This window comes from Tupaia chinensis, unplaced genomic scaffold (assembly GCF_000334495.1).
Source record: "Tupaia chinensis unplaced genomic scaffold, TupChi_1.0 Scaffold000030_1, whole genome shotgun sequence".
In the NCBI taxonomy this organism is placed as follows: domain Eukaryota; kingdom Metazoa; phylum Chordata; class Mammalia; order Scandentia; family Tupaiidae; genus Tupaia; species Tupaia belangeri.
Genome location: NW_006159460.1, coordinates 1,604,039 through 1,631,262, shown reverse-complemented (window position 1 = coordinate 1,631,262; position 27,224 = coordinate 1,604,039). Strand labels below are relative to the sequence as shown.

Genomic DNA, 27,224 nt, shown 5'->3' with positions numbered 1-27,224 from the left:
GCATTTGCTCAGATCACCCAGCTAGTTGGTGGCAGCTGCCCCTGGTGCCCTCGTTTCCAGGGCAGAGCTGTTTTTCTTAGCTGTCTCGTCTCTCAGCCGCTTGTTCCCTGGGTATTAAGCCTGTGGAGAGGTTGGTTATGGGCCCATGCACCGACGGTGTGTTCCTCGGCGTTTGGCTCAGCCCCACCCATCAGTCCTCTGTCTCGTCTGAGGTTCTGGAGTCACACTCTCTGGTTCAAGCCTTGATTCTTCCTGGGCAAGCCTTGCTAGGCTCAGCTTCCTTACCTGAACGCTGTCGACAGCACCTACCTGTTGGGATTGCTGGGAGGACTGCGTGAGACAGTGATACCGAGTTCTGACCCGGCATGCGCACCGAGGGCCCTGAGGGACTCGACGGTCCCTGGATGTGGGCTTGTTACGTCATCACCGCGGCAGGACAGTGACCCGAGAAGGAAGGAGAAGGGCCCTCAGACATCGAACTAAGCCAATCTCTCTCATGGCTCCTCCCCGCCCTCCTCCTCCTACCGGCCCGGGACATATCCCTTCCCAGAGGAGCTGTCGCTCTACCCCAGAACCTCCTCGTGGGAATTCTGGCATTTTGGAGGTGCATTCCCAGGGTTTCCGGCTTCCAGGACTGTCGCCCAAAGGTTGTGTTTATTGCAGAGGCATCTGAGAGAAGGGAAATCAGAGGCATACACTCATGTGAATGAATCCTTAGCAAGATTTTTAAAAAATTTGCGTGTCATGATTTTATTTTTTTGATCATTCATTTTCTACTAGTTTGTGTTTCCATTTTGTTGTTGTTACAGAACATCTTTTTAGATTTCCTAGTGGCTCTAAAGTAGACACAAGTGTTTATGGACCAGCAGATGGTGTAGAGGCTATGTCACTGGACTCCCACATGGTTGACAGACCCAGTAGCTTAAAACTCATGCCAGGTGTGTGTGCATGCGTGCCCAAGATCCTGAGAAAAGAATAGAGGAGAAGAGATAGTGGCATGGCCATCCTCCCTGGGAGGCGGTATTTCATTTTCCCGCTCACTGTCTCAGTCTCTCACTCTCTCCAGCAAGTGCACACTCCCTAAGGCTAAAACCTCTTTTAAAAAAAAAATACGTGTGCATGTGTGTGTGTGTGTGTGTGTGTGTGTGTGTGTGTATCTACATGGCAGAAAAGTCAACATTATGTACCTTAGTAAAAGCAATATGGTAATTTTAGTTCATGTATAAAAGCCACTCAATCAAATTAAAATTCACTTCTTATTTAAAAAATTTTAAAACAGAAAGGAAAATAGAATAGAATAAAATATCATTTTAGCATAATAAAATATGACCTCAGTGCAGACAGAGCCTTTTATGGATTCTGTTCACTTCTTTTTCCCATGCTTAAATCAGTGTCTGGCACAGAGTAGATACTTCATAAATAAGTTCTGAGTGAATGAATGAATGAATGAATGACATCAAGTTTTTTTAAAGAAACAGCAGCTTTAGGGGCCAGCACATGGTATGGTGGGTAAGGTGCTGGAGTCCCACGTGGCTGACCGCAGTTTGCGTCCCAGATCTGGCAGCTTAAAAATCATGCCAGGTGCATGTGTATGCATGCCCAAATTCCAAGAGAAGGGCGGAGGAGAAGGGTCTGTGGTATAGCCGTCCCTCCTTGGGGGTGATTTCTCATTTTCCCTTTTTTCTCTGTCTCTCTCCAACAAGTACATGCACCCTATAGCAAAAACCTAAAAAAGAAAACTACAGCTCTATACCTAATGAAGAAATATTGAGTTGTCAGAAAAATCATATTTTTCTATGTTTTTCTACCCAAAAATATGTCATAACTTTTCCGACGACCACCACTACAGATCTTCACAGGAAAGGACAACATGGGCAGCCTTTGCCACTAATAATAACTAGTGCATAATGTCAGCAATTGTTAATATGATGGCATGCAAAGAAAATAAGAGGAATACGTATTTTAAATAAAATAGGAAATGTAGTTTTTCAAACCGATAGGCTAAATGTGAAAGAAATACAAGAGCGGTGTGCAAGGGTTTACAGTCTCTGAATGTTAAAAAGAAGAAATGAACTAGCACTTGAACGAAATGGAGGGAGAGGCCGTGCTTCTGGTGAAACAGAAGGGCGATACATCTACTCGAGGTAATTTATAGCAATAATGCGATTTCAATTAAAATACCAACAGGGTTATTTATTGAACTCGAAAGCATAATTATTAAAGTCATTAGGATTAAAATAAGAAAATAAGACAATAAGAAAGGACAAATGGCACTGTTTTCAAGCTATTATTACGAAGAAGAGGAGGAATGCATTGTATTCATGTAAAAGCATAAACATAGATCAAAGTAGATAGCCCAGAAACTGACAAAAACAGATGGAAATAAGTAAGTAAGTAATAATATGATAAATAAAGTTTTAAAGAGTAATAAAGGGAAAATACAGCTGCAGTCACTGGGCTGCTTTCATTTGTAAGGCCCACAAGTAGTGGGAAGCAGGACGGAATTTAGCTCTCATCTCGAAAGGTCAGGATTTTCTAACTATAGAAAAAAGAAATATTTGTGTAGAAAAATGACTACTTCTATTGTAAAAATGACAAGGTCTGTATAAAAATCAAACTCTCAAACTAAGACATAAAAGGAAAACAACCCAATATGAAATTTATTACTGGGAGTTAGTTTACTGTTCTATTTAATGACCAGCATAAATCTCGTTGCTGTCGCACGAAAGCAGTTCTGAAATGCCCACACGCGGCCTGTCCCTGCAGTTCCACACCTCTAAGCTACTGTGCGTGAGTGACCTCCTCCCCTGTCTGCTAGCACCTACAAACACAGGTACACACACTTTCTCTTCCTGTCCCCTTTCCCTTCAAATGAAAGAGTGATAGCCCACATCTCTGCAGCCTGGTCTTTCTCCGTATCATTCTGTTTCCTTTTCTCTTTGTCCAGGGGATACACACACTTGTCAGAGAGAGTGAGAGAGGGAGAAGTCACGCCTCAATGCCTTCTTATTTCCCCGTCCTGTCAGGATGTGGAGCACAGACACATGCACACCCAGTGTCAAACAGAGGCTGGGATTTGAACCCCACCCCCCAGCCATGCAGGATCTGGCTCCCTTAACCACTAGGCTATAGGGCCAGCCGTTTCCTCTTGACATTGTACCCCTACTTCGGGAAGCAACTGGACTTTGCCAGTGTACTTCCATCATCCTGCACAAAGACTGGTTGCACGAGGGGATGTGCTTAATACACACATTTTCATTTTTCCCATTTAAAATAAGGAGAAATGGCGTCCCGGAAGTGCTCCTGGGACGGCGTGTCTGATGGTCAAGAACAGATGGCTGCTGTCAGAGATGCCTGTGAGGTGCGAGTGGCGGCACCTGACCTGAGCTGAGTGGCAGGGCACAGCGGGTCTGGCCAGGCCTGTCAGGTTGCCCTGGGGACAGAGGAGGTCCTCTGCCCTGAGGGAGCCCAGGCCTCTGCCTTCAGACTGTGCAGCTCAGGTGGAAATGTTCCCGGGCACAGTAAGGAAGTGGCAGCTACACTGCCTTCATGACCCAGCTGTCCAGCACAACCTGGACGAAACAGAGTCTCCTGCAGAGGTGAGGGCATGGCCCCTGGCTCCGTGCCACAGAAGGGCCTGGGGTCCGTGGGGCCTGGGAGGAACTCTTTCTTGTCTGAGGCTGAGGGAGACTCAGGACCCACGCCTTGTCTTTGGGCTAAAAACAGGGACTGAGCACCAGGTCATGAGGCCACGGATGGGGAAGACCATGTAAGGGCAGGTCGGGCCCAGACCAGGAGTCATGGCCCGGCTGGGGACCCAGAGGCACTGCTTTAACATCTGGACCCCTCTTGGAAGCTCATGTAGCGGGAAGTGGGGGCCATGGGATGCAGGCCCAGCTTAAGAGCCAGAAAGTTGGAGGCTGTTACCCCAGAGAGTGCTATTTGGACGTGATGCTTTCTGAGTTAAGAGTTAGCATTGGTGGGGCCAGCAGGTGATGAGGTTAAGGCACTGGGCTCCCACATGGCTGACAGAGGTTGCAGTCCTGGACCCGGCAACTTGAAAATTACAACAAATAAATAGATAAATAAATAAATGTTGTTTTTTAAAAAAAGTTAGCCTCAGGTCCAGCCATAGTGCTGCAGCAGCAACACGAGCTCTGTGATGCTGGAGGCCAGACGGAAGACTGGGGCTCGGTTCCTAGTACACAGGGCTTGTGCACCATCATCCCGGCTGGCGAAGGCTGGGGTGGGGATCACGGCACGAGATCCTGTTGAGGGTGCTTGCGTCTGTCTCTTCCTCTCACTCTCTCTGTCTTTACATATATATATTAGTCGACCGTGGTTTGAGTCCCAGACCTGGTGGCTTGAACTCATACTGGGCATGTGTGCATGTGATCCCAGGACCCTGGGAGGAGAAAGGAGGAAAAGGGATTGCAGTGTGGCCATCCCCCCTAAGGGGGTGATTTTTTGCCTTCTGTCTCTATATCTTTCTGGCAAGTGCACGCGCCCGATAGCAAAAACCTCTCAAAAAAAAAAAAAAAAAGAGTGACATGGAGGTTAAGGTTCTGGATCTCACATGGCTGACTCTGCGGTTCAAGTCCCGGACTCCATGGCTTGAAAAACACCAAGAGCATGTGTGTGCATGCACACAATCCTGAGAGAATGGAGAGATTGCAGTAGCCCCCCTCCCCCAAGAGATGATTTCCTACTTTCTCTCTCTCGGGTGAATGCATGCACCCTATGTCCAAAACCTACAAAGACAAATTAGGGTTGTAGGATTAGCAGAAAGAAACGTCGCACTACGGAGTCATCCAAGCCTGATCCGTCCGGCTTCGACGACCAGCACCAGCAGACTGGCAGGGAGGGGATGCAGCGGTGGCTTCTAGCACTTTTTTTCTGTAAAATTCTAGGACAACTAGACTTATGGCAGGAAAGGGCCATTTGTTTTTCTGAAAAATATTAAGTAATCTAGAAAATTCATCGATAACATATTATATATTTGATATTCATGTTGAAATTTTTCTATAGGAAGTGGGCTTTAATAAAGTCTGTCTTTTGGAAATTAATATTTGGTTTAACACTAATTAAATACTGTTCCAAAAAGCTGAGTGCTTGCCCTTGAAACAGATTTGATCCCTGGGGTAGTTACCAGCCTTCGCTCGCTGGCAGCTGAGCGCTGAGGAATGGTGAGCGACAGCTGAGAAGCGCACGGTCTTGCCGAGGCAGACGCCCATCTCTCACACTGGGTGTCCCTGGGCGCTTTCACCTTCCTCCTCTCTCCTCTGCTTTCGTCTATAGATTAGGGGGACGTGAGGGGCCTCATTCAGACAGCCAGGGTTATTTGTCACGCAGCCGTGCGATGAGTTCCATTTTCTGCATCGCTTGTCCCATGTGGGTCCGGACACCCAGCTGAAGAGCCTGTTTGGACCTCGCCTGTTGCTGCAATCTGAGGGCACGGGGACGCTGGGTGGGGAGTTGGGGGCCGCGTCCTGAGGGACATGCCGGCATGCTGTGCGTTGACTCTGTGAATCAGAAATGAAAGTTAGGAGAAACCAAGTGGCTTTGGAATTCAGATGCCAACTACAATTCAGGGAAGGTCATCACATCATCACAAGGCAGAGCACCTCACAGGCAGAGAGTGGGTGTCCAGGTCTGCGTTACGGAGGAAGGATCCCTGCTTGTTCCACACACCCGAAGGTCGTGCTGAGTCATGTAATCTTTGGGACAGGGACACCTGGAGAATGCTATGCTATTTGGAGGTCATTACCTCAGTTTCTCTTTGCAGTTTAGAAAGTCCTTTAATAGAACTTCTTGGAACCAGCAGATGGCATAGCAGTTACATGGCTGGACCCCACATAGTCCACTGTGGTTCAAGTCCCAGACCCAGCGACTTAAAACTCAGGCTGGGCACGTGCACATGCATGCCCAAGATCCCAAGAGGAGACTGGAGGAAAAGGGATTGCAGCATTGCCATCCTCCTGGGGGGGTCGATGATTTCTTGTCTTCTGTCTTTCTGTTTCTCTTGCAAGTACACGTGCCCTATAGAAAAAAAATCTCTCAATAAATAAATAAATAAATAATAGAGCTTCTCCTGAAGTGGGGAAAGTGCAAGACGAGGAGGTTTACAGGTTGGGAGTGGCTGGGGGGAGAATCGTTGGGCTGGAACCCCAGGGCCTGCACCAGAGAGGCCGGTGGCCAGTGAACCTGGGTCTGCAGTTCGGGTCAGAGCGGGAGAGGCGGGCATAAAACCTGCACTGCATGCCTTCACAAGGGCATAAGCACAGGAGGGAGAGGGAAGATGGAGCCCTGCGATCCCCAGCACCTACAAGGTGGGGAGGCGAGGGCCCACAGAGAAGACCTGGCAGGAGGGCGAGGAGGCCCAGGAGGAGCCCTGGGACAGAGCGCCCACAGAGGGCATCGGAGAGCCCCAGTGCTGCTCCCAGGTCGCCGAGCACAGAGCCCCTCTGTGGGAGAAGGGGTTCCTGAAGGAGACAGGGCAGGGGTGGTCGGAGAGGCAGGAGGGTGCTGAGCTGCGGAGGCCCAGCAGAGAGGACCTTCCAGAAAAGGGCCTCCATCAGACCATTGCTAGAGAGTGACCTAGTGAACCAAAGCAGTGGCCTCGGACTCGTGGCTGGGCTGTCATTTCCCAGGGCTGCCGTGTACAGCACCACAGCCTGGGCGGGTTCAGCCATGGAAACTGGGTCTCTTACCGTTCTGGAGCCTGGGCACCCCAAGTCCAGGTGTCGACAGGGCTGGCTCCTTCGGAGAGCTGAGGGCGGATGTGCCCCAGGCCTCTCCTTGGCTTGAGGATGGCCGTCTCATCCCTGTCATCGCAGCGTCTTCCCTCTATGCCTGCCGGGCCATGCCTGCAATTTTCCTCTCTTTATAAGGACACCCGCCATATTGGGTTAGCCCCCGCACTGCAGCGTGGCCTCGGTTTAACCAATCACATCCGCGACCACCAACTTCCCACCAAGGCCCTACCCTGAGGAGCTGGGGTCAGGACTTGGACTGACCTTGGGTGGGGTGGCCACACAGTTCCACCCACAGTTCCCTGGCGAGCTAGGCAGTGGAGACAGGGAATGTGAGACAGGGAATGCGAGCAACTCTCTAAGCAGCAGAGAGTGAGAAGTGAGAGGCTGGAGGGGGAGAAAACACAAGCTGGCTGGCTGGTTGTTAAAGAGAGACGCCGAGCACCTGTGAACTTTCCAGGGACACCTCCAGGGATGAGGCGCCTCCTCCTCCAGGCGGGAGCCCAGGGGACCCAGACCAGTGATCTTATCAGAGCGGGATGAAGGATCTCTGGAGGTGTCGATCCCTTCTCTCCGCCCCCCAGAGCATGTGCAGGCTGAGCCCTGCCACGTGCAAGGCTGTGGGGCCTCCCAGGGCTGGGAGCCTCCCCCACCCCGTCTCGAATTCCAGTCATTTGAGCAGCGTCAATGTGCATACAGTAATGTGGCAGCCCTGGCACAGGGGCAGGTTTCCCTGTGAGCTCCAGACCCCATGGGTGGAGAATATGCAGCAGCAGCTGGATTTGATGTAGCCAGCTGCAGTTCAAATCCTGGCCTGGCGGCTTGAAAAACACTCCAGGCATGTGTGCAGGCCTGCCCCACACCCAACAAGATGGAGAAGGGACTACAGCATGACCGCCCGCCACTGGGGGATGCACACGCTCTCTCGCTCTCTCTCTCGCCCTCTCTCGCCCTCTCTCACCGTCTCTCGCCCTCTCTTGCGTTCTCTCTCTATATATCATACTTGAACCCACTGGCAATGTGAAAAATCATCTTACCTTTGAAATACATAGCCCCTTACTACTCTGCAGGACAAAAATCAGAGGTGCCCACAAAGCCCTCCCGTGGCACACCTCCGGACGATGGTCGTCTCGAGGAGGAAACAGCCTCACTCTCGTGAGGTGGTTAAGTTTTGAGCTGAGCCAGCCACTTTTCCAGGGAACATCATTTTTACTCCAAAAACAACTGACAAACTGGCTATTTGGACTTGTGCTACACTTAGGGTATATTTTCTCAAGAATGAGTGAACAAACTTGAAGGAAAACATCTGACAGAATTTGCTGCCAATGGCTACATCTGAGGTTTCTAGCAAAAACTACAACTTAGGAAAACTCGTGTTCACCGCGTGAGAGTGAGAACACCCACCCTGGGCTGTCCACCAGCGGGTACCGGGTGCGACTCTGAAAAGCTCCCACCCTGGGCTGTCCATCAGCGGGTACCGGGCGCAGCTCTGAAAAGCACCCGCCTGGGGCTGTCCATCAGCGGGTACCGGGCGCGGCTCTGAAATGACCAGACGCACACGTCAGGAAGAGTCTCGTCACTCAATGAACCATAGCTTTCCAGATTGCCATGTCCTGATGTAACCAAATCCCACTTTGTTAAAAGATTTACTCTGGAGCCAGCAGGTGGTGTGCTGGTTAAGGCATTGGCCTCCCACACAGCTAGCTGTGGTTCGAGTCCCAGACTTGGCAGCTTGTTTTCTCACTTTCTCTCTGTCTCTCTGTCTGTCTGTCTCTCTCTCTGGTGAGCATGCATGGCTTGTAGAAAATTTTAAAACAAGGATGATTAAATAAAATTTAAAAATTCTTATGAAAAATGTATCCCATGTGCAAGATAGAGCAATGGCTTTTGATGCGCCTGAGAGAGCAAGTTCCTGGGAACAGTTTCAGCTTCCACATCACAGAAAGCCTTCAGGAAGCTGCTTTGTTGAGTCGTGGTGTCAAATCAAAGCAGAATATTAAGGTATCTGAGCTGTTCCTCCCAGGGCTAGAGGATAACACAGCAGTAAAACGCAGTGCTCCGTGAGGCCTACCCACATGGGAAGGCTCCACGTTTGCCTCCGGAAACCTCCCTAGTACTCTGGGCAGCCCATGACCCAGTGCTGGCTGAGGCTCGGGGGATTGCAGTATCAACACCCCACTGGGGTCTTGGGGAAAAAAATGACCCTAGACCAAAAAGAAGTCCCTAGAGGGTATAATGCTTGTGTCACTGGACTCTCATGTAGTCAACCATGGTTCAAGTCCTGGAACCAGCAGCTTAAATCTCATGCCAGGCACCTGTGTGTGTGTGCCCAAAATCCCAGGAGGAGAATGGAGGACAAGGGATTGCAGTGTGGCCATCCCTCCAGGGAGTGATTTCTTGCTTTCTGTCTCTGTCTCTTTCTGTCCCTCTGGTGAGCACACGTACCCTATAGCAAAAATCTCTTTCTCTGTCACTCTTGCTCACGGAAGAAGTAGATGGATAATTAAAGAAAAAAACAAACAAACAAAAAATTTTTTCTTCCCTTTTCTGTTTACGTATCTGGGTGAGGCCAGATTTTCTTAATACACTTCAACTGAAGCAGTATGCTGCACAGGTTTGGAATGCAGACGCAGAGATATGAGCATCCAACCCACTTCCAGTAAGCCAGATATTAAAGGGCCAGATGATGGTGTGGTATTTAAGGCACTGGATCTCATATGGCCAACTGCGTGGTTCGAGTCCTGAACCTGGTGGCTTGAAAAACATTCTTGGGGGGGGGGGGTGCACACGCGCCCAGAATCTTAGGAGGAGAATGGAAGAGAAAGGATTGCAGTGTGGCCACTCCTCTGGAGGGGTGTGGACAAGGTCTCACTTTCTCTATTTCTTTCCCCAGTGAATACATATGACAAAAACAATCTTTAAAAATAAATAAAGAGAGAGAGAGATTTGGAAAGATGCAAAACAGCAATACTCTTCATTTAATTTAATGTTAATTTTTTTATTTTGAACAAGACATTTACCATTCATTAAAATGTTATTTATGTTAAGTAAAAATATATATTTTAGAAATTTCTCAGTTTTAATATCAATAGCTATAATTCTCATAAAGGAAACTCTTTTTTATTTTTTTTGAGAGGTTTTCGCTATAGGGCGCATGTGCACGCCAGACAGACAGAGAGAGACATAGAGACAGAAAGCGAGAAATCACCCCCCCCCAGGGGGGATGGTCACGCCGCAATCCCTTTTCCTCCATTCTCGGGATCTTGGGCATTACACGCACATGCGCCCGGCATGAGTTTTAAGCCACTGGGTCCGGGACGCAAACTGCGGTCGACTACGTGGGAGTCCAGCGACATAGCCATTACGCTAACTGCTGGTTCCTATAAAGGAAGCTCTTTAGGGTCCTCAAAAAGTACTGAGTGTAAAGGACTCTTTTTCTTTTTTAAGGTTTCTGCCATAGGGTGCTGTGTGCTCACTGGAGAGAGACACACAGAGACAGTGAGAGGGAAAGTGAGAAATCACCCTCTGGGGGATGGCCATGCCACAGTCCCTTCTTCATTTTTGTCCTGGGATTTGGGGCATGCACACACACAGGCCCAGCATGATTTTCAAGCCACCAGTTCAAAGACTTGAACTGTGGTCAGCCATATGGGAGTCCAGCAACCTAACCACCACTCTACTTGCTGGCCCCAGCGTAAAGAACTCTTAAAGCGAAGAGCCCCAGAAGCACTACTGTAGAGTCTTTTTAAATGTGGCAGTTTCCTCCAGGTCTTCAGTTCTATCCCTCTGAGAATTCATGGAGCTAACTTGACAGGTAGTCTTTTCTTTCTATATGTCAGATAAATGTAACACTTAAGTTTAAGTCAGTTTCTCTTAGAAATATTAACTGCATATCCCTTTGGAAGCTCTCAGCATGTAGTTTCAAAGTCTGCTTTTTTAAACTTGAGAATTATGTGGCTACAGAAAAAGTACTATTTGGAACCCCTAAAATCTAGGGCCTTGGACTTCCTAAAACACATGTGTGTATTTCATACACTCTTACTAGATTTGTAATTTGTACAACTCCATCCTTCTGTTTAGTTTCAAAATCCTGTGTTTATCCTGAATTTTAAACAGGAAGAAATGATTTGTGCTTCTGTCTTTAGTCTTAACTCATGCACAGAGCATCTCAATATTGAAAAAAAAGAATAAAGAGGGAGAAAAGTACAGTCTGTTTTTTTTTTTAACTTGAAAAATATTTTATTAAAGTTTTTTTGATATACAATTTATTTATCTTATATTCATTCACCGAGGATCAACACAGAATACAAAATGTGATTTCCCATCCAGAATGCACTGTATAGTAGCTTAATCATACATGTTATCATTGACAATTTTCCATTTCTTGTTTTATATATATATGTATATAGAGAGATGTTTGTCTCAGACTAACAGTTCCCCAGCGGAAGGAAACCTGCAACTGAGGGTCCTTGACCGCGTCATCCGGGCCTCCCTCCACAGGGAGCCCCCTCCCTTAATAGCCGTTGCTCATGTAAATGAACATCAGCAAATCAATGAAGGAGTGTGTAACAGACAGGACTGCCTTTGCTCCTATTTTACTTGGCCTTTTTCCCTCTGCAGAAATCTGACTGGCACATTTCCTGACTACCCGAAGGTAGAAGAAGGAGGCTCAGCTCTTCTTTTTTCTCACAAGACCCCAGAACAGGTACAGATATGCGTGAGAAATAATATGTAAACATAACTGCACTTCTCTGAATGGTAATGTTATAGGTTCCAGAGGTCTTGGTTATTTCCCTGCAAGTGACTACATGGAACTACTTTTAATGCTCATCAATGTATGTACTGTCAAATTTGTTTCAAAATTAATTCATCCTTTTCCCTTCTTACTGTGGAAATGGGTGTGATGGCACGTGGAGCTCATTTTCTTAGTAAATTCCAGGCGTTTGGCTTCAGGAGCCCTGTATGTCCCGGCCCCTGCTCGCCCTTCAGCCTCATCTCCGCGAGGACCCCTGCCTCCTCACGTCTCATGATGCTGCACCTTCAGGGGTGCCTCCGCCCATGCCTGGGCCCCAGCTCCAGAGCGCCCTCTGCCCTTGCTCCTCCGCTTTCTTCCTGTTCATCGGCCAAGACCAGCTCTTTGTAGTGTCAATGTTCTGCAGAAGACCATTTGACCCTCTCTGTAGATGCTCAGGGACATTTGATGAAACTGAGATTCTAAAACCAGCGTTTAAAGTCTTATTAAACTAGAAAAAGGAGTGCTCTTCTTAACCTCACACTGTTTATTAGAGAAACAAGGGATTTTCACTATACCCACCAATGAAGTATTAGAGGCATTGTCATTAAAAGAGAAATTTTTGAGAATTCCTGTCAGAACTATTTGCATGTCAGGAAAGTCACGATGCATTTTTGCATAGAAAAACACATCATGACTTTACTGACAACCTAATATTAATATTCCTTGAAAGTTCTGGGGTCAGCAGGTGGCATGATGGTTAAAGGCACTGGCCTCCCACATGGCTGACCATGGTTCAAGTCCCAGACCTGGTGGCTTGCTTTCTCATCTCTCTTTCTCTCTCTCCGATAAAAACTGGAAAATAATAGTAACAATAACAAAATTAAAATAATTCTTAGAAAGTTCTAACAAATTCAATAAGATAAGAAAAATAGAAGGAGTTTAAAATATTCAAAATGTTGAGCCCAACAGTTGGCATAATGGCTATGTCACTGGACTCCCATGTAGTCCACCACGGTTCAAATCCCAGAACCAGTGGCTTAAACTCACGCCGGGCACATGTGCATGCATGCCCAAGATCCCAAGAGGAAAATGGAGGAGAAGGGATTGTGGCATGGCCATTCCCCCTGGGGGGTGATTTCTCGCTTTCTGTCTCTCTATCTCTCTCTGTCTTTCTGGCGAGCACACGTGCCCTATAGCAAAATCCTCTCCAAAAAAATTATATATATTTAAAATGTGAACCTTTAGTAATTGCATTGATAAATTATACACAATTGTATAGAATTATGGTGACTTTACAGAAGACATGAAAGGAACTTGAACATAGAGACTACTGGATCATTTCCCTGAATTGAAAGGCTCAATAAAGGACAGACACACACCCATCTTGCCCTTATTCCATGCAGTTAATGCAGTTTCAGTCACACACCATCAAAACTATTTTTATTTTGGCAAAATTATTTTCAAATTTATCTGGATGAATGCATGAAAATATCCAAAAAGTTTTATAAAAGAACTATAATAATGAGGAACTTGCCTTATTTCTGTAAATCAAATAATAAAGAGCATGTGATTAAAACACAACACCCTTGGGGGGAAATAAATAGATAATAGCAAAAAGAAAAATCACAGGTAACATTTTTTGAACTAATATTAGGTACCAGATACTGTGCAAAACACTTTTTAAGTTACCTTATTTAATCTCCCCAACCATATCACGATCAAGCAATCTGGGCAAAGCTGCGGCACTGAGACTCAGACCCAAGCCGTCTGACTTTAGCAGTGTGCTCAGAACCTGATTCAGTATGAGCTGGAATTCAGAAATATAGTTATGACTAGTCACGTAAGTGGGGAACATATGAAAGATTCAGTAAATAATATCGGGATGACTGGCTCACTCCTTAGAAAAATTACATAGATCCTTATCTCCCTTATTATATCAAATACATTTTGGTTACATTAAATATTTATGTGTAAAAAACTAGACCACAAGTTACCAGAAGAAATTATTGAAATAATCATCAGAGAGTAGGGAACGATTTTATAGGTGTATCAGCATAGGTGGAAATTGTAAAGAGAAGAAGTTGATATATCTGACTACATGAAACTCAAAAGACAAAACATATTATAAATGAATTTAAAGTCATATGATAAGCTGAGGAAAATATTTGCAATATCTGTGATGATGGATATCTTTCATATATAAAGAGTTCTTAGAAAACTATTTTCTTGGGACCAGCAAATAGCATAGTGGTTGTGTTGCTGGACTTTCACATAGTGAACTGTGGTTTAGGTCCCGGACCCAGAAGCTTGAAATTCATGCCATGCAAATGTGCATGCATGCCCTAAATCTCAAGAGGAGAATGGAAGAGCAGGGATGGTGGTGTGGCCATCCCCCCTGGGAAGTGATTTCTTGCTTTCTGTCTCTCTGTTCCTCTCTGTCTCTCTGACAAGCTCACATGCCCTATAGCAAAAATCTCTTAAAAAAAAAAAGAAAAAGAAAAGAATTTTCTTATGAAAAACCTAAACACCTTGGTAGAAAAAAAGGAATAAGAACAGGAATTTAATAAAAGAAAATTTTTAAAAACTCTCCAACAGAAAATTTTAGATATAAAATAATGTTGCTGTTCCTTTTTAAATACAAGATTAGTACAAATCTTAATTAGTGATAATGGTGAACTGGTTTGCATGTGGAAAAAAAAATTACTCCAATGTGGCTGCTGGATATATGCATGACATTTTTCAAGTGACATGGACTAAGTGGATATAAAATATTTTAATATGTATACTTTTTGAGTCATAAATGCTATTTGAGGACCTTATACTAAAGCAATATTAATATGACAGATGGTCATGACTAGAAATTTATCCTGCAGATTTGTTTACTACCTGCACAACCCAGCAAACGTTTTTCCAGAAAGAGCTAAAATGTAAATACCTTAGACTTTGGAACATAGATTCCCTGCCACAGCTACTCAATGTTTCTACTATAGCACAAAATAAGCCATAAGACTTTCATGTCCCACTGCTCCTCTAGTGCCTTTCCAAGTTCCACTAGCCTGCACTGTAGGGTCCCAGAGAGGCAGCCACTAGAGGTTAACAACTCTAAAGCTCCCTGTCCTTATTCTACTAAGCAGGACTGGGCCTTTGGATCCTCTCATGCCCTACTGCTCCTCCAGTACCTTCCCAAATTGCAACAACCTACACAACTGAGTTCCAGGGAGCCAGGCTCTTTCAGATTCCTCATTTCATCAGCCCACATACTGTATGTGGTACATACAACTTGCACTTCTTTCTGTAGTTATATATTTCCAGCTCAGTTCAAGGTATATCTCACCCTGAGAGGTTGTTAGAGGATCCAAGCACCTGAACCTGGCTAGATATACCCTACTCTGTTTGAAAGACACATCTTTTCCACGGACTCTAAAGAACCCAATCAAAACAGTAGGGAGAAGTGTGAAATTCATCAGATAACTAAAAACCAGCAGAGAGGCACAAGAAAAATGGGGGGGGGGGGAAGAAAAGAAACAAACAAGGGAATGATTTTTCCTCAAGGGAACACAACAATTTTTCATTACCCAGAGACAGCACAATAGAACTCACAGATATGTCAGAAAAAGAATTCAGGCCATCCATAGTGACAAAACTAAATGAGATACAAGAGAAAAGAGGCAAGGAACTCCAGGAGATGAAGAAATTATCCCCCATCTTAAAGGAGGAGATAGACAACAACAACAACAAAAAAAATCAAATAGAGCTTCCAGAGATAAAGACCATAATACAAGAAATCAAAACCTCCCTCAACAGTATTAATAGCAGATTAAACCATGCAGAAGGCAAGATCTCTGATTTAGAAGGAAAAACCTCAGACCTAGACAAGGCACCAAATTGAAAAAAAGTCACCCAAAGAGATGAGGATAACACGGGGTCCAGCAGTTAGCGTAATGGCTATGTCGCTAAACTCCCATGTAGCCAACCTCGGGTCCAGTCCCAGACCCGGTGGCTTAAACTTACGCCAGGCACGTGTACGTGCGTGCCCAAGATCCTGAGAGGAGGCGACTTAAACTCACGCCGGGTACGTAGACATGCGTGCGCAAGATCCTGAGAGGAGGAGACTTAAACTCACGCCGGGTATGTATACATGCGTGCCCAAGATCTGAGAGGAGGCGACTTAAACTCACGCCGGGTACGTATACATGCGTGCCCAAGATCCTGAGAGGAGGAGAATGGAGGAGAAGGGATTGTGGCATGGCCCCCCGGGGGGGGTGATTTCTCACTTTCTATCTCTCTGTCTCTCTCTGTCTTTCTGGCGAGTGCACATGTCCTATAGCAAAATCCTCTCGAAAGAAAGAAAGGAAGAAAGAAAGAGAAAGAAAAAGAAAGAAAGAAAGAAAGAAAGAAAGAAAGAAAGAAAGAAAGAAAGAGAAAGGAAGAAAGAAAGAGAAAGAAAGAAAGAAAGAAAGAAAGAGAGAGAGAGAGAGAAGAAAGAAAGACATGAGGATAACATACGGGAAATAAGCTACCAGGGGGAAAAAAAAGGCACGTAGGTCCCAGTGGCTTCACTTCTGAATTCTACAAACCTTTTTTTTAAGAGAGATGTTTTCTATAGGGCGCATGCACTCACCAGAGAGGCAGAGAGAGAGAGACAGAGACAGAAAATGAGAAATCACCACCTGAGGGGATCAACACACCTCCCTTCTTCTCCTTTCTCCTCTTGGGATTGATCTTGGGCACATGTGCACAAGTGCCTGGTGTGAGTTTTAAACCGCTGGGTCCAGGACTCGAACCACAATAAACTATATGGGAGTCAGTGATGTAAACATTACACTATCTGCTGGTCCCCAAAACTTTTAAAGAAGAGCTAATGCCCATCCTACTCAGACTATTTCCAAAGATCTAAAAGGATTCATGCTATGAAGCCTCCATTACCCTCATATCAAAACCAGACAAATATATCACCCAAAAAGAAAACTAGAGACCAATATCCCTGATGAACAGAGATGCAAAAATTATCAACAAGATACTAGCAAATCATATCCAACAACACATTAAAAAGCATATACACCCATGACCAGGTAGGATTTATCCCAGAGATGCAAAGGTGGTTCAACAAATGCAAAACCATAAATGTAGTGCATCCTATCAATAGAAGGAAAGATAAAAAATATATATATAATCATATCAATTGATGCAGAGAAAGCATTTGATAAAATACAACATCCCTTTATGATTAAGACTCTGCAAAATCAACATAGAAGGGAAATTTATCAGGACAGTAAAAGCCATATATGAAAAGCTCATAGCCAACATCATACTGAAACTGAGACAGGACAAGGCTTCCCATTTTCTCCACTCCTTTTCAGTATAGTACTAGAAGTTTTAGCTGATGCAATCAGATAAGAGAATAAAATGAAAAGCACACAAATAAAGAAGTAAAATTATCTGTTTGTAGATGACATGATTATATATATAGAAAACCCAAAAGAATACACAAAAAACTTTTAAGAAGTGATAAATGAATACAGTAAGATGGCAGAATACAAAATAAACATACAAAAATCTGTAGTGTTTCTGTATACCAACAGTGAACAGACTGAAGTAGAATTTTAAAAAAGCAATTCCATTTACAATAGCCAAAAAGAAATGAGATACCTAGCAATAAACCTAACCAAAGAAGTCAAGGACCTCTAGAAGGAAAACTATGAAAATTTAAAAGAGGAAATTGAGAATGACACAAAAAAGTGGAAGGACATCCCATGCTCCTGGATTGGTAGAATTAACATAATCAAAATGGCAATTCTACCCAAATTAATCTACATTTTTAATGCTATCTCAATCAAATTACCAGAGATATTCTTCGCAAATTTACAAAAAAAAATCATAGAATCCATCTGGAATCATCAAAAAAAAAAAAATCATAGAATCCATCTGGAATCATAAAAGACTCTGTATTGCCAAATCTTTACTGTGCAGGAAGAGTGGAGTAGGAGGCATCTTACTCCCTGACCCAAAAATATATTACAAAGCTGTGATCATCAAAACAGCATGATACTGGCATGAAAACAGGTATGTAGACCAATGAAACAAAATAGAAACCCCAGAAATAAACCTTAAAATATACAATAAGCTGATTTTTGGTGAAGGGCACCAGACAATCCAGTGGGAAAAAGAAAATCTCTTTAGCAAATGGTGATGGAAAAACTAGGTACCCACCTGCAGAAAGATGAAACTAGACCCCTACCTCTCACCATTGACAGAGATCAACTCAAGGATCAAAGCTCTAACCCTAGACCGTAAACTATAAAATCACTGGTGGGTAACAGGGGACACTCTCAGAGACTCAGAGTAGGCAAAGACTTCTTAAACAACATGCCCAAAGCAGAGGCAATAATCCCCAAAAAGACAAGTGGGATGACATCAGAGTAAGAAATTTCTGCACAGGTACTGGCAGGTGGTATGGTGGTGAAGGGCACTGGACTCCCACATGACTGACTGCTGTTCAAGTCCCAGACCTGGCGGCTTGCTTTCTCACTTTCCTTCACTCTCTCTTTCTTGCTATCACTCTCACTCTTGTTCTGTCCCTCTCTGGTCAAATTAAAATAAATAAATAAAGTAAAATAAAAAATTTTTAAGAGAAGTTTTTCCACAGCAGAAGAAACAATAATTAGAGTGAATCAACAGCCTTCAAAATGTGAGAATGTATTTGCCAACTGTGTCTCAGAAAAGAGACTGATAACCAGAATATACAGAGAGCTCAAGCAGTCTACCCGAAATAAATAAATAAATAAATAAATAAATAAATAAATAAATAAATAAATAAATAAATAAATAAATAAATAAATAAATAAATAAATAAATAAATAAATAAATAAATAAATAAATAAATAAATAAATAAATAAATAATCAGCCCAATTAAAAGATGAACAAATGAGCTGAACAGACAACTCTGGAAGGAAGATATACGAACAGCCAAAAAGCATACGAAAAAATGCTCAACATTCCTTATCATAAAGGAGATCCATACCAAAACTACAAAGAGATACCGCCTAGCCCCAGTCAGAATGCCTAAAATTTTAAAAATAAACAATGATAAGTGTTGGTGAAAAGGGAACTCTCCTACACTGTTAATGGGACTGTAAATTAATGCAGCCACTGAGGAGAACAATTTGGAGGTTTCTCAAAGACCTACTAGTAGAATACCATGTGAGCTAGCAATTCTACTCCTGGATATTTACCCAAAGGATAGGAGTACTCTTAGTAGGAAAAAGCACTTGCACATCCGCCTTTATTGAAGCATTATTCACTAAGACATGGAACCAACCCAAATCACTAAGACATGGAACCAACCCAAGTATCCACAAACATGAATGGATTGAAAAAGTGTGGCACATAGACACTCTGGAATACTACATAGCCATAAAAAATGAGACGCTGGCATTTGATAGAAAGTGGACAAATATGAAAGATTTACTATTAAGCAAAGCTAGCCAGATTATGAAAAAGAGGCATTTTCTGTCCCCACTCAATATATACTGAATGTGTGCATTCTATGGCAGAAACTGAATGATCGGATGGTATAAACACATGGTGGGCAATTGTGGATACAAACAGAAACAAAAGATTTAAGAGACACAAAAAATAGAAAATTATCTGTTGATGATAATGTATATAGTAATATCTTTGACTGGACTAATATACAATTTATTCATGCTGGGAAAATTCATTTTGTATGTTCTAATGATATATAGTGATTGAATGTAAAAAAAACCAATGAGAACACAATGATATCTTTTGAAAGGAAAACAGCCATAGGCAATATGTAAATGAATGGTCATGGCTGTGTTCCAATAAAATTTTATTTGAAAAATGAGCAACAGGGAGCCGGCCAATGGTGAGGTGGTTAAGGCACTGGACTCCCAAATGGCCCACTGCAGTGAGTCCCAGACCAGGCAGCTTGAAACTCATGTCAGACGTGTGCATGCGTGTACCCAAAATCCTGAGAGGAGAATGGAGGAGAGGGGACTGTGGTGTGGCCATTCCCCCCGGGGGGGGGGGGGGGGGCGCGGGGTTTTCTCACTCACTTTGTCTCTCTGGTGAGCACATGTGCCCTGTAGCAAAAATCTCTCAAAAAAAAAAAAAAGAAAGAAGAAAGGAAGAAAAAGAAAAGAAAGAAAGAAAGGAAGAAAGGAAGAAAGGAAGAAAGAAAGAAAGAAAGAAAGAAAGAAAGAAAGAGAAAGAAAGAAAGGAGAAAGAAAGAAGAAAGGAAGAAAAAGAAAGAAGAAAGGAAGGAAGAGAGAGAGAGAAAGAAAAAGAAAGAGAAATGTGCAGGAGGCCACATCTGGCCCTTACATTGTAATTTGTTGACCCCTTCCATGGACAGTGATTAAAAAATCAGTTAGTCTCTGCCTGTTTATAGCATGGGCAAAGAAGAAAACTGCCTGCTGTTACCATAGGGAATTAGCGACAAGGCACGAGGCGTTCCACAACATGAAACCAAGGTGCAGAGAGGGGATCTCTTGGCACACACTGCTGATCTGTGGGAGCCCTCGGGGTCCAGCACGCAGCATTCCACCCGAAGTGCTCCTCCTTCATTCCCTTCATTCCCTAGCAAAAGCCATCCTAGGCTCTCAGCACCTGGTCCTGGCCCTCCAGGCGCTCCTGCTTTCTCTACTTAATGCCATGAGCACTAAATACTGACCCTGTTTAGGGCAAGCCCTGCCTTGAGTGACTGCTATGTTCATTTTGGTTTCATTTCACTTTTTATATGCCTGGCTGATCCCTCTAACTAAATCGTAAGGCACAAGTTGTGTCTTGAAAGTGGCAAGCGGCCAAACACGTTTTGTGTTCGTGTAGAAAGGTAGCAATTAGAGGATTAAGAATGTCGGTGGAATGTTGAAGTGGTCCATGAGAAACATCAAAAAGTGGAGTTGACTTCTACTCAAACTAAAATCAAAAGAAAACTGTTCTGGTTAATGCATTAAAATAAAACAAAGGAGACCGCAAAGCCACTTAGCAGATGATTTAAGAGTCAGAGCAGAATTGTGATTAAAACCCACAATTCCCCACACTGATCACAGCGTACATAAGCTAATGTCTACCTCTGACTTGGTTTTTCCCAGTTGTAAGTGGACATAGTAGCAATACCCCCCTCCCCAGGCTGAGGAATAATTAGATGAGATGATACACAAGATGTACTTTGGACAGAGCTTGGCACATTGAAATCTCCCAGAAAGTCTTAGCTGTTATTACTGTAAGTAGCAGGAGTGCTAATAGCAGTGCAAGGATGTAGCAGACCAAGCACCATTGTTACAACAATGCACAGAAATGATTCCATTTATATTTATAAAACACAAAAATAGTACAAATACTTTTTTACGAAATGATCATAGCATTGATAACAACCCCCGAAAAACATGAGATATAAATAAAATCATGGCTCAGTCTTTCTTACAAGTATTAATCCAAAAAGCTAAACTCCAGTATTAGCACACTAAAGCCAGTAGCACATGAAATAAGTAAAACACCGCGATCACATGGTACTTTCTCCAGAGCGCAGGGACGGTTCCAGTCTAGGGTGTCTGTGAATGCAGGACATCATATAAACAGATACAGAGGGAAAACCACACGCTCATCACTGAAGAGGCACTTTGCAAATTTGTCATTTGTTCTTTACATTAAAACATAAAACTCAACAAAGGTGTTATATAGCCATACTTCTTTAACACGACAAAATATTTCTTAGTTCAAATATCATATTAAATTTCCTAGAAATAGTTCTGCTCATGGCCAGAAAAATACAAGATACAGATAGTTCTCAGAAAAGAAAATGCAAATGGATTTAAAGCAAAATAAAAAAAATGTTCGCATGAAAATATGATCAACCTCATCCATGTAACAGAAACACAAAACTACCCTGATCAGCTGAACGTCACAGAAATTCAAAACTTGCACTTTAGAAGACACGTAAGAATCAAAAAGACGATCAACAGACTGGGAGAAGATATTTGCCAAACATGGAGCTGCCAAAGGACTTAGAATATATGAAATACTCTGACATGTCAGTAATATATAAAATATTCAGAATGGATATACTATTCTTACATGTCATTAAGAAGATAAGTAATTCAGTCAATAAATGAACAACAGCCTTGAACAATCCATAAAGGAAGACATCTGTATAGGTAATCTGAGCGGGAGAAAATGCTCCACGTCACTAGCCATTACAGGAATGAGAACTCACACTGTGGTGGATACTTTTTACACCCACAGACGGCTCCGATCAAACAGACAAAACACGTGTCAAGCAGAGGATGGAAGGGGACTCTCATACACCGCTAGGGGAATGTGAAATGGGATAACCACTTTGGAAATGGTTTGTCTATTTTTTTTTTTTTTTACATTTTTGCTATAAGGCATGTGTGCTCATCAAAGAGAGCTAGAGATAGACAGAGACAGAGAAAAGTGAGAAATCATGCCCTGGGGGGAATACCACACCACAATCCCTTCTTCATTCTCCTCTTGGGATTGTAGGCATGCACACACACACGTCCAGCATGATTTTTTTTTTTTTTGGAGAGGTTTTCTCTATAGGGCACGTGCGCTCGCCAGCAGACAGAGAGAGACATAGAGAGAGAAAACGAGAAATCACCCCCCCAGGGGTGATGGTCACGCCGCAATCCCTTCTCCTCCATTCTTCTCTCGGGATCTTGGGCACGCACGCACACGTGCCCGGCTTGAGTTCTAAGCCACCGGGTCTGGGACGCGAACTGCGGTCGACATAGCCATTACGCTAACTGCTGGTTCCCACGTCCAGCATGATTTTTCAAGCTGCCAAGTCAAGGACTCAGATTGTGATCAGGCATGAGGGAATCCAATGCCTTAACCATCATGCCACCTGCTGGCCCTGATTGTCTATTTTTTAAAAGTTAAAAATAAATTTACCATATGATCCAGCAATTCCACTCTTAGGACTCTGAGAGAAATGAAAACATTACCTACACACGAGGGGAAAAAATGCATGCAGATATTCATAACAGCATTGCTCATAATAGCCAAAAATTCAAAGTGACCTAAATATGCATTGGTTGGTGAATAGATAAGTGAAGAGTGGCATACCCATGCAGTGCAATATGTTTTGGCAACGAAAAAGGAACAAACAACTGTACACACTATAATGCAGATGAACCTTAAACATATTAGGCCAAGTGAATGAAGCCGGGACACCACAGCCTGTATATTCTGTAACTCTGTTAGAGAAGTGGAAAGCGGATTACTTGGGAAGGAAGGGAGAAGAGGGAAACAGATTAGCAATTAATGGACATGAGCGGTCTCATTAGGCTGATGGAAATGTTCTAAAATTGCTATGTGGCGATGGTTGCACAACTTGATGGACCCGAACACTTGGAGTGAATAGAGGTATGGCATGCAAAATACGCCTCAGTAAAATTACATAAAAGAACAGGCGGCAGACCAGATTTGGCCCTCTGGGCAAAATGATGGCTGCCTTAGTAGGTTGTAAAATGCAGTTCTGACTGTGGGAGATTTTGCCGTGGTTGAAAAGCATGAGCAAAGTAAGTTCACTGCTGGCTTCTCAAAAAAAAAAAAAAAAAAAAAAAAACAAACCAAAACTTAATTGAAAAAAAAACACATCTTTAACACGACAAAATATTTCTTAGTTCAAATATCATATTAAATTTCCTAGAAATAGTTCTGCTCATGGCCAGAAAAATACAAGATACAGATAGTTCTCAGAAAAGAAAATGCAAATGGATTTAAAGCAAAATAAAAAAAATGTTCGCATGAAAATATGATCAACCTCATCCATGTAACAGAAACACAAAACTACCCTGATCAGCTGAACGTCACAGAAATTCAAAACTTGCACTTTAGAAGACACGTAAGAATCAAAAAGACGATCAACAGACTGGGAGAAGATATTTGCCAAACATGGAGCTGCCAAAGGACTTAGAATATATGAAATACTCTGACATGTCAGTAATATATAAAATATTCAGAATGGATATACTATTCTTACATGTCATTAAGAAGATAAGTAATTCAGTCAATAAATGAACAACAGCCTTGAACAATCCATAAAGGAAGACATCTGTATAGGTAATCTGAGCGGGAGAAAATGCTCCACGTCACTAGCCATTACAGGAATGAGAACTCACACTGTGGTGGATACTTTTTACACCCACAGACGGCTCCGATCAAACAGACAAAACACGTGTCAAGCAGAGGATGGAAGGGGACTCTCATACACCGCTAGGGGAATGTGAAATGGGATAACCACTTTGGAAATGGTTTGTCTATTTTTTTTTTTTTTTACATTTTTGCTATAAGGCATGTGTGCTCATCAAAGAGAGCTAGAGATAGACAGAGACAGAGAAAAGTGAGAAATCATGCCCTGGGGGGAATACCACACCACAATCCCTTCTTCATTCTCCTCTTGGGATTGTAGGCATGCACACACACACGTCCAGCATGATTTTTTTTTTTTGGAGAGGTTTTCTCTATAGGGCACGTGCGCTCGCCAGCAGACAGAGAGAGACATAGAGAGAGAAAACGAGAAATCACCCCCCCAGGGGTGATGGTCACGCCGCAATCCCTTCTCCTCCATTCTTCTCTCGGGATCTTGGGCACGCACGCACACGTGCCCGGCTTGAGTTCTAAGCCACCGGGTCTGGGACGCGAACTGCGGTCGACATAGCCATTACGCTAACTGCTGGTTCCCACGTCCAGCATGATTTTTCAAGCTGCCAAGTCAAGGACTCAGATTGTGATCAGGCATGAGGGAATCCAATGCCTTAACCATCATGCCACCTGCTGGCCCTGATTGTCTATTTTTTAAAAGTTAAAAATAAATTTACCATATGATCCAGCAATTCCACTCTTAGGACTCTGAGAGAAATGAAAACATTACCTACACACGAGGGGAAAAAATGCATGCAGATATTCATAACAGCATTGCTCATAATAGCCAAAAATTCAAAGTGACCTAAATATGCATTGGTTGGTGAATAGATAAGTGAAGAGTGGCATACCCATGCAGTGCAATATGTTTTGGCAACGAAAAAGGAACAAACAACTGTACACACTATAATGCAGATGAACTTTAAACATATTAGGCCAAGTGAATGAAGCCGGGACACCACAGCCTGTATATTCTGTAACTCTGTTAGAGAAGTGGAAAGCGGATTACTTGGGAAGGAAGGGAGAAGAGGGAAACAGATTAGCAATTAATGGACATGAGCGGTCTCATTAGGCTGATGGAAATGTTCTAAAATTGCTATGTGGCGATGGTTGCACAACTTGATGGACCCGAACACTTGGAGTGAATAGAGGTATGGCATGCAAAATACGCCTCAGTAAAATTACATAAAAGAACAGGCGGCAGACCAGATTTGGCCCTCTGGGCAAAATGATGGCTGCCTTAGTAGGTTGTAAAATGCAGTTCTGACTGTGGGAGATTTTGCCGTGGTTGAAAAGCATGAGCAAAGTAAGTTCACTGCTGGCTTCTCAAAAAAAAAAAAAAAAAAAAAAAAGAAATTATAACTGCATGTAACAGACAAGCAAGGCACTCCTCAGCAGGTGTGGGAGGACACAGGCCCTGTCCTACGTCGCTAGTGGAAGCGGAAGTTGGCAGGACCCAGCAAGGAAGGTTGACAGTATTACAAATGTGCATACTTTGATCCAGCATCTTACTCTGAAATGTACCCTGCAGATGGCCACGCCACCTGCGAAATGATATATGCTTGCACTTATTCCCAGCAACACTGTCAGTAATGGCAAAGGGCTGGAAATAGCCCAGATCTCTACTGCAGGGGAGTGCACAAATATTTACAGTACGCCCATCAACAGTGGACCCATGAACCAGATGCTCTGTGTGCCACCAAGAGAGAGACCAAGGTTGAGCAGGGGACACTGCAAGACAAGAACAGTGTGTGTCACAAGCTGATACTTGTATAAAATGACACACCCATGTTTATATGTATTCATATGCGTACACATGTACATGTGTGCATACTTTGCAAGATTTTACCATAGCTGAGTAATGTGAGCAAAACAAATTCAGTGTTAGTTTTACAAAGACAGAACTATAGTGACATATCATTTTTTGTTTTTTTCATCAAACATAACACGACAATGTCAGAGTGCTTACGTATGTATATATGTATATACACACATGTTTGCATAAGCCTGCAGGAATATATCAAGCATATAGAAAATGGCTTTGGAAGCATATCTAAAGTATCTGAGTGGGCTTTAGCAAGTGGATGAAGACACCACAATCCCCAGCTGTCTGCCCGGCCCAGGATTCCAGCAGGCTTCTGCACTGAGGACCTAAGAGCTCTCAGGGCACCCTGAGACCCCTCCCCCCTTGCAGCTTTCACTGCCAAGGGTCCCTCAGTGTGTGCCCCAATCCCCAGGGGCTTGTTCTTCAGAGGTCCCTCGACTCTCACTACTGAATGAGCCCAGTGCTCACACAGCAGCCGCAAACCCCTGAGACTTTCCCTGTTGAGGATTCTGCATCTTTTCACCTTCGCAGTCTTCCTGAGTCACCTGAGTCCATCCCCCTCCCCTACACCCTGGAGCCCCAGAACTCATGAGTGTTCCTCCCCCAGTGGCGCTCGCATCTTCAGGTGGCTTCAGCACCACTCATGGTCCCAGGCCACCCCAGCTGCTGTCTCCGACCCAGGACCCAGAGCAGCTACTGTGTGCAGACAGTCCTGGAGCTCTGCCCCCTTCAAGATCTGACCTCATCCCTACATGCACCCAAAGCTGACCCCTGCGGGCAGCTATTGCACGCTCCAGCGTGGCTCCTAGAGCCTCATGAGCATAGTCAGCTGGTCCTACTCCTCAGTGCCTGCCCCCAGAGCTGTCCCCTGCAGCTGCATGTGCACACACGGCTCTAGCTCAGCTTGCAGACCCCCCCATGCTCATAGACAGCCTCACTGCTGTCACTGTCCTGCAGCCGGCCCCTATAATCATGTCTGTGCGCACTTCTGGCCCCTACTGCCACATGCGCCCACCATGGGACCCAGCCTCTTCCTTTAACCCCAACCCCCAGCTGGGCTCTCTGCCACATGGGCCTGTAGTGGGCTCCACAGTAACACGTGTGCACACCTTGGCTCCAGCAAGTGTACATGCCCTACAGAAAAAAAAAATTGTGAAGAAAGTAGATAGAAAATGTTCCCACCCAGAAACCAACAGGCTGGATACTTTAACTACAGAAAACTGTTGCCAATTACACTTTAATAAAAATTAAAATTTTAAAGAGGTTGGATCTTGGGCCAGCCCCATAGCATAGCCAGATCCCAAATGATCAACAGTGGTTCAAATCCCAGCTCCAATGACTTGAAAAACACACCAGGTACATGGGCGTGCCCCAAATCCCAACAGACTGAAGGAATGGAGGTGAGGGGATTGCAGCCTGACCACACTCCACCGGGGGTACTTCCTCCCCTCCCTCACCCCAGCCTCACCTGGGGTTAAGTAAGGATCTGGAGGACATAAGCTGGATATTGATAGGCTTTCAAAGATACACTGAACTATACACTACACAAATAAGGAGTTCATCTTTTATTAGCTGCTCACCTCCACTCCAAAAAAAAAAAAAAAAAAAAAGAAAACTCCATTTCTGAAATTTTACAAACTTCTGAGAGCCAAAAAATACGTCCAGAAGTTTCACAGGTGCTTCAGGACGTTAAAACATGGCAGCCACGACTGGGCTCGC

At 43.9% G+C, this 27,224-nt stretch overlaps 1 protein-coding gene across 1 annotated transcript in view; it reads left to right on the top strand.

Moving 5' to 3' along the window:
• The window catches only part of DRC11 (dynein regulatory complex subunit 11), a 183,949-nt gene that overhangs the window by 63,617 nt on the left and 93,108 nt on the right, over window positions 1–27,224 (top strand). Inside the window, exon 7 of the mRNA XM_027771313.1 lies at window positions 11,373–11,457. Coding sequence (XP_027627114.1) covers window positions 11,373–11,457 — 85 coding nt within the window. The remainder of the gene's footprint in view (window positions 1–11,372; window positions 11,458–27,224) is intronic.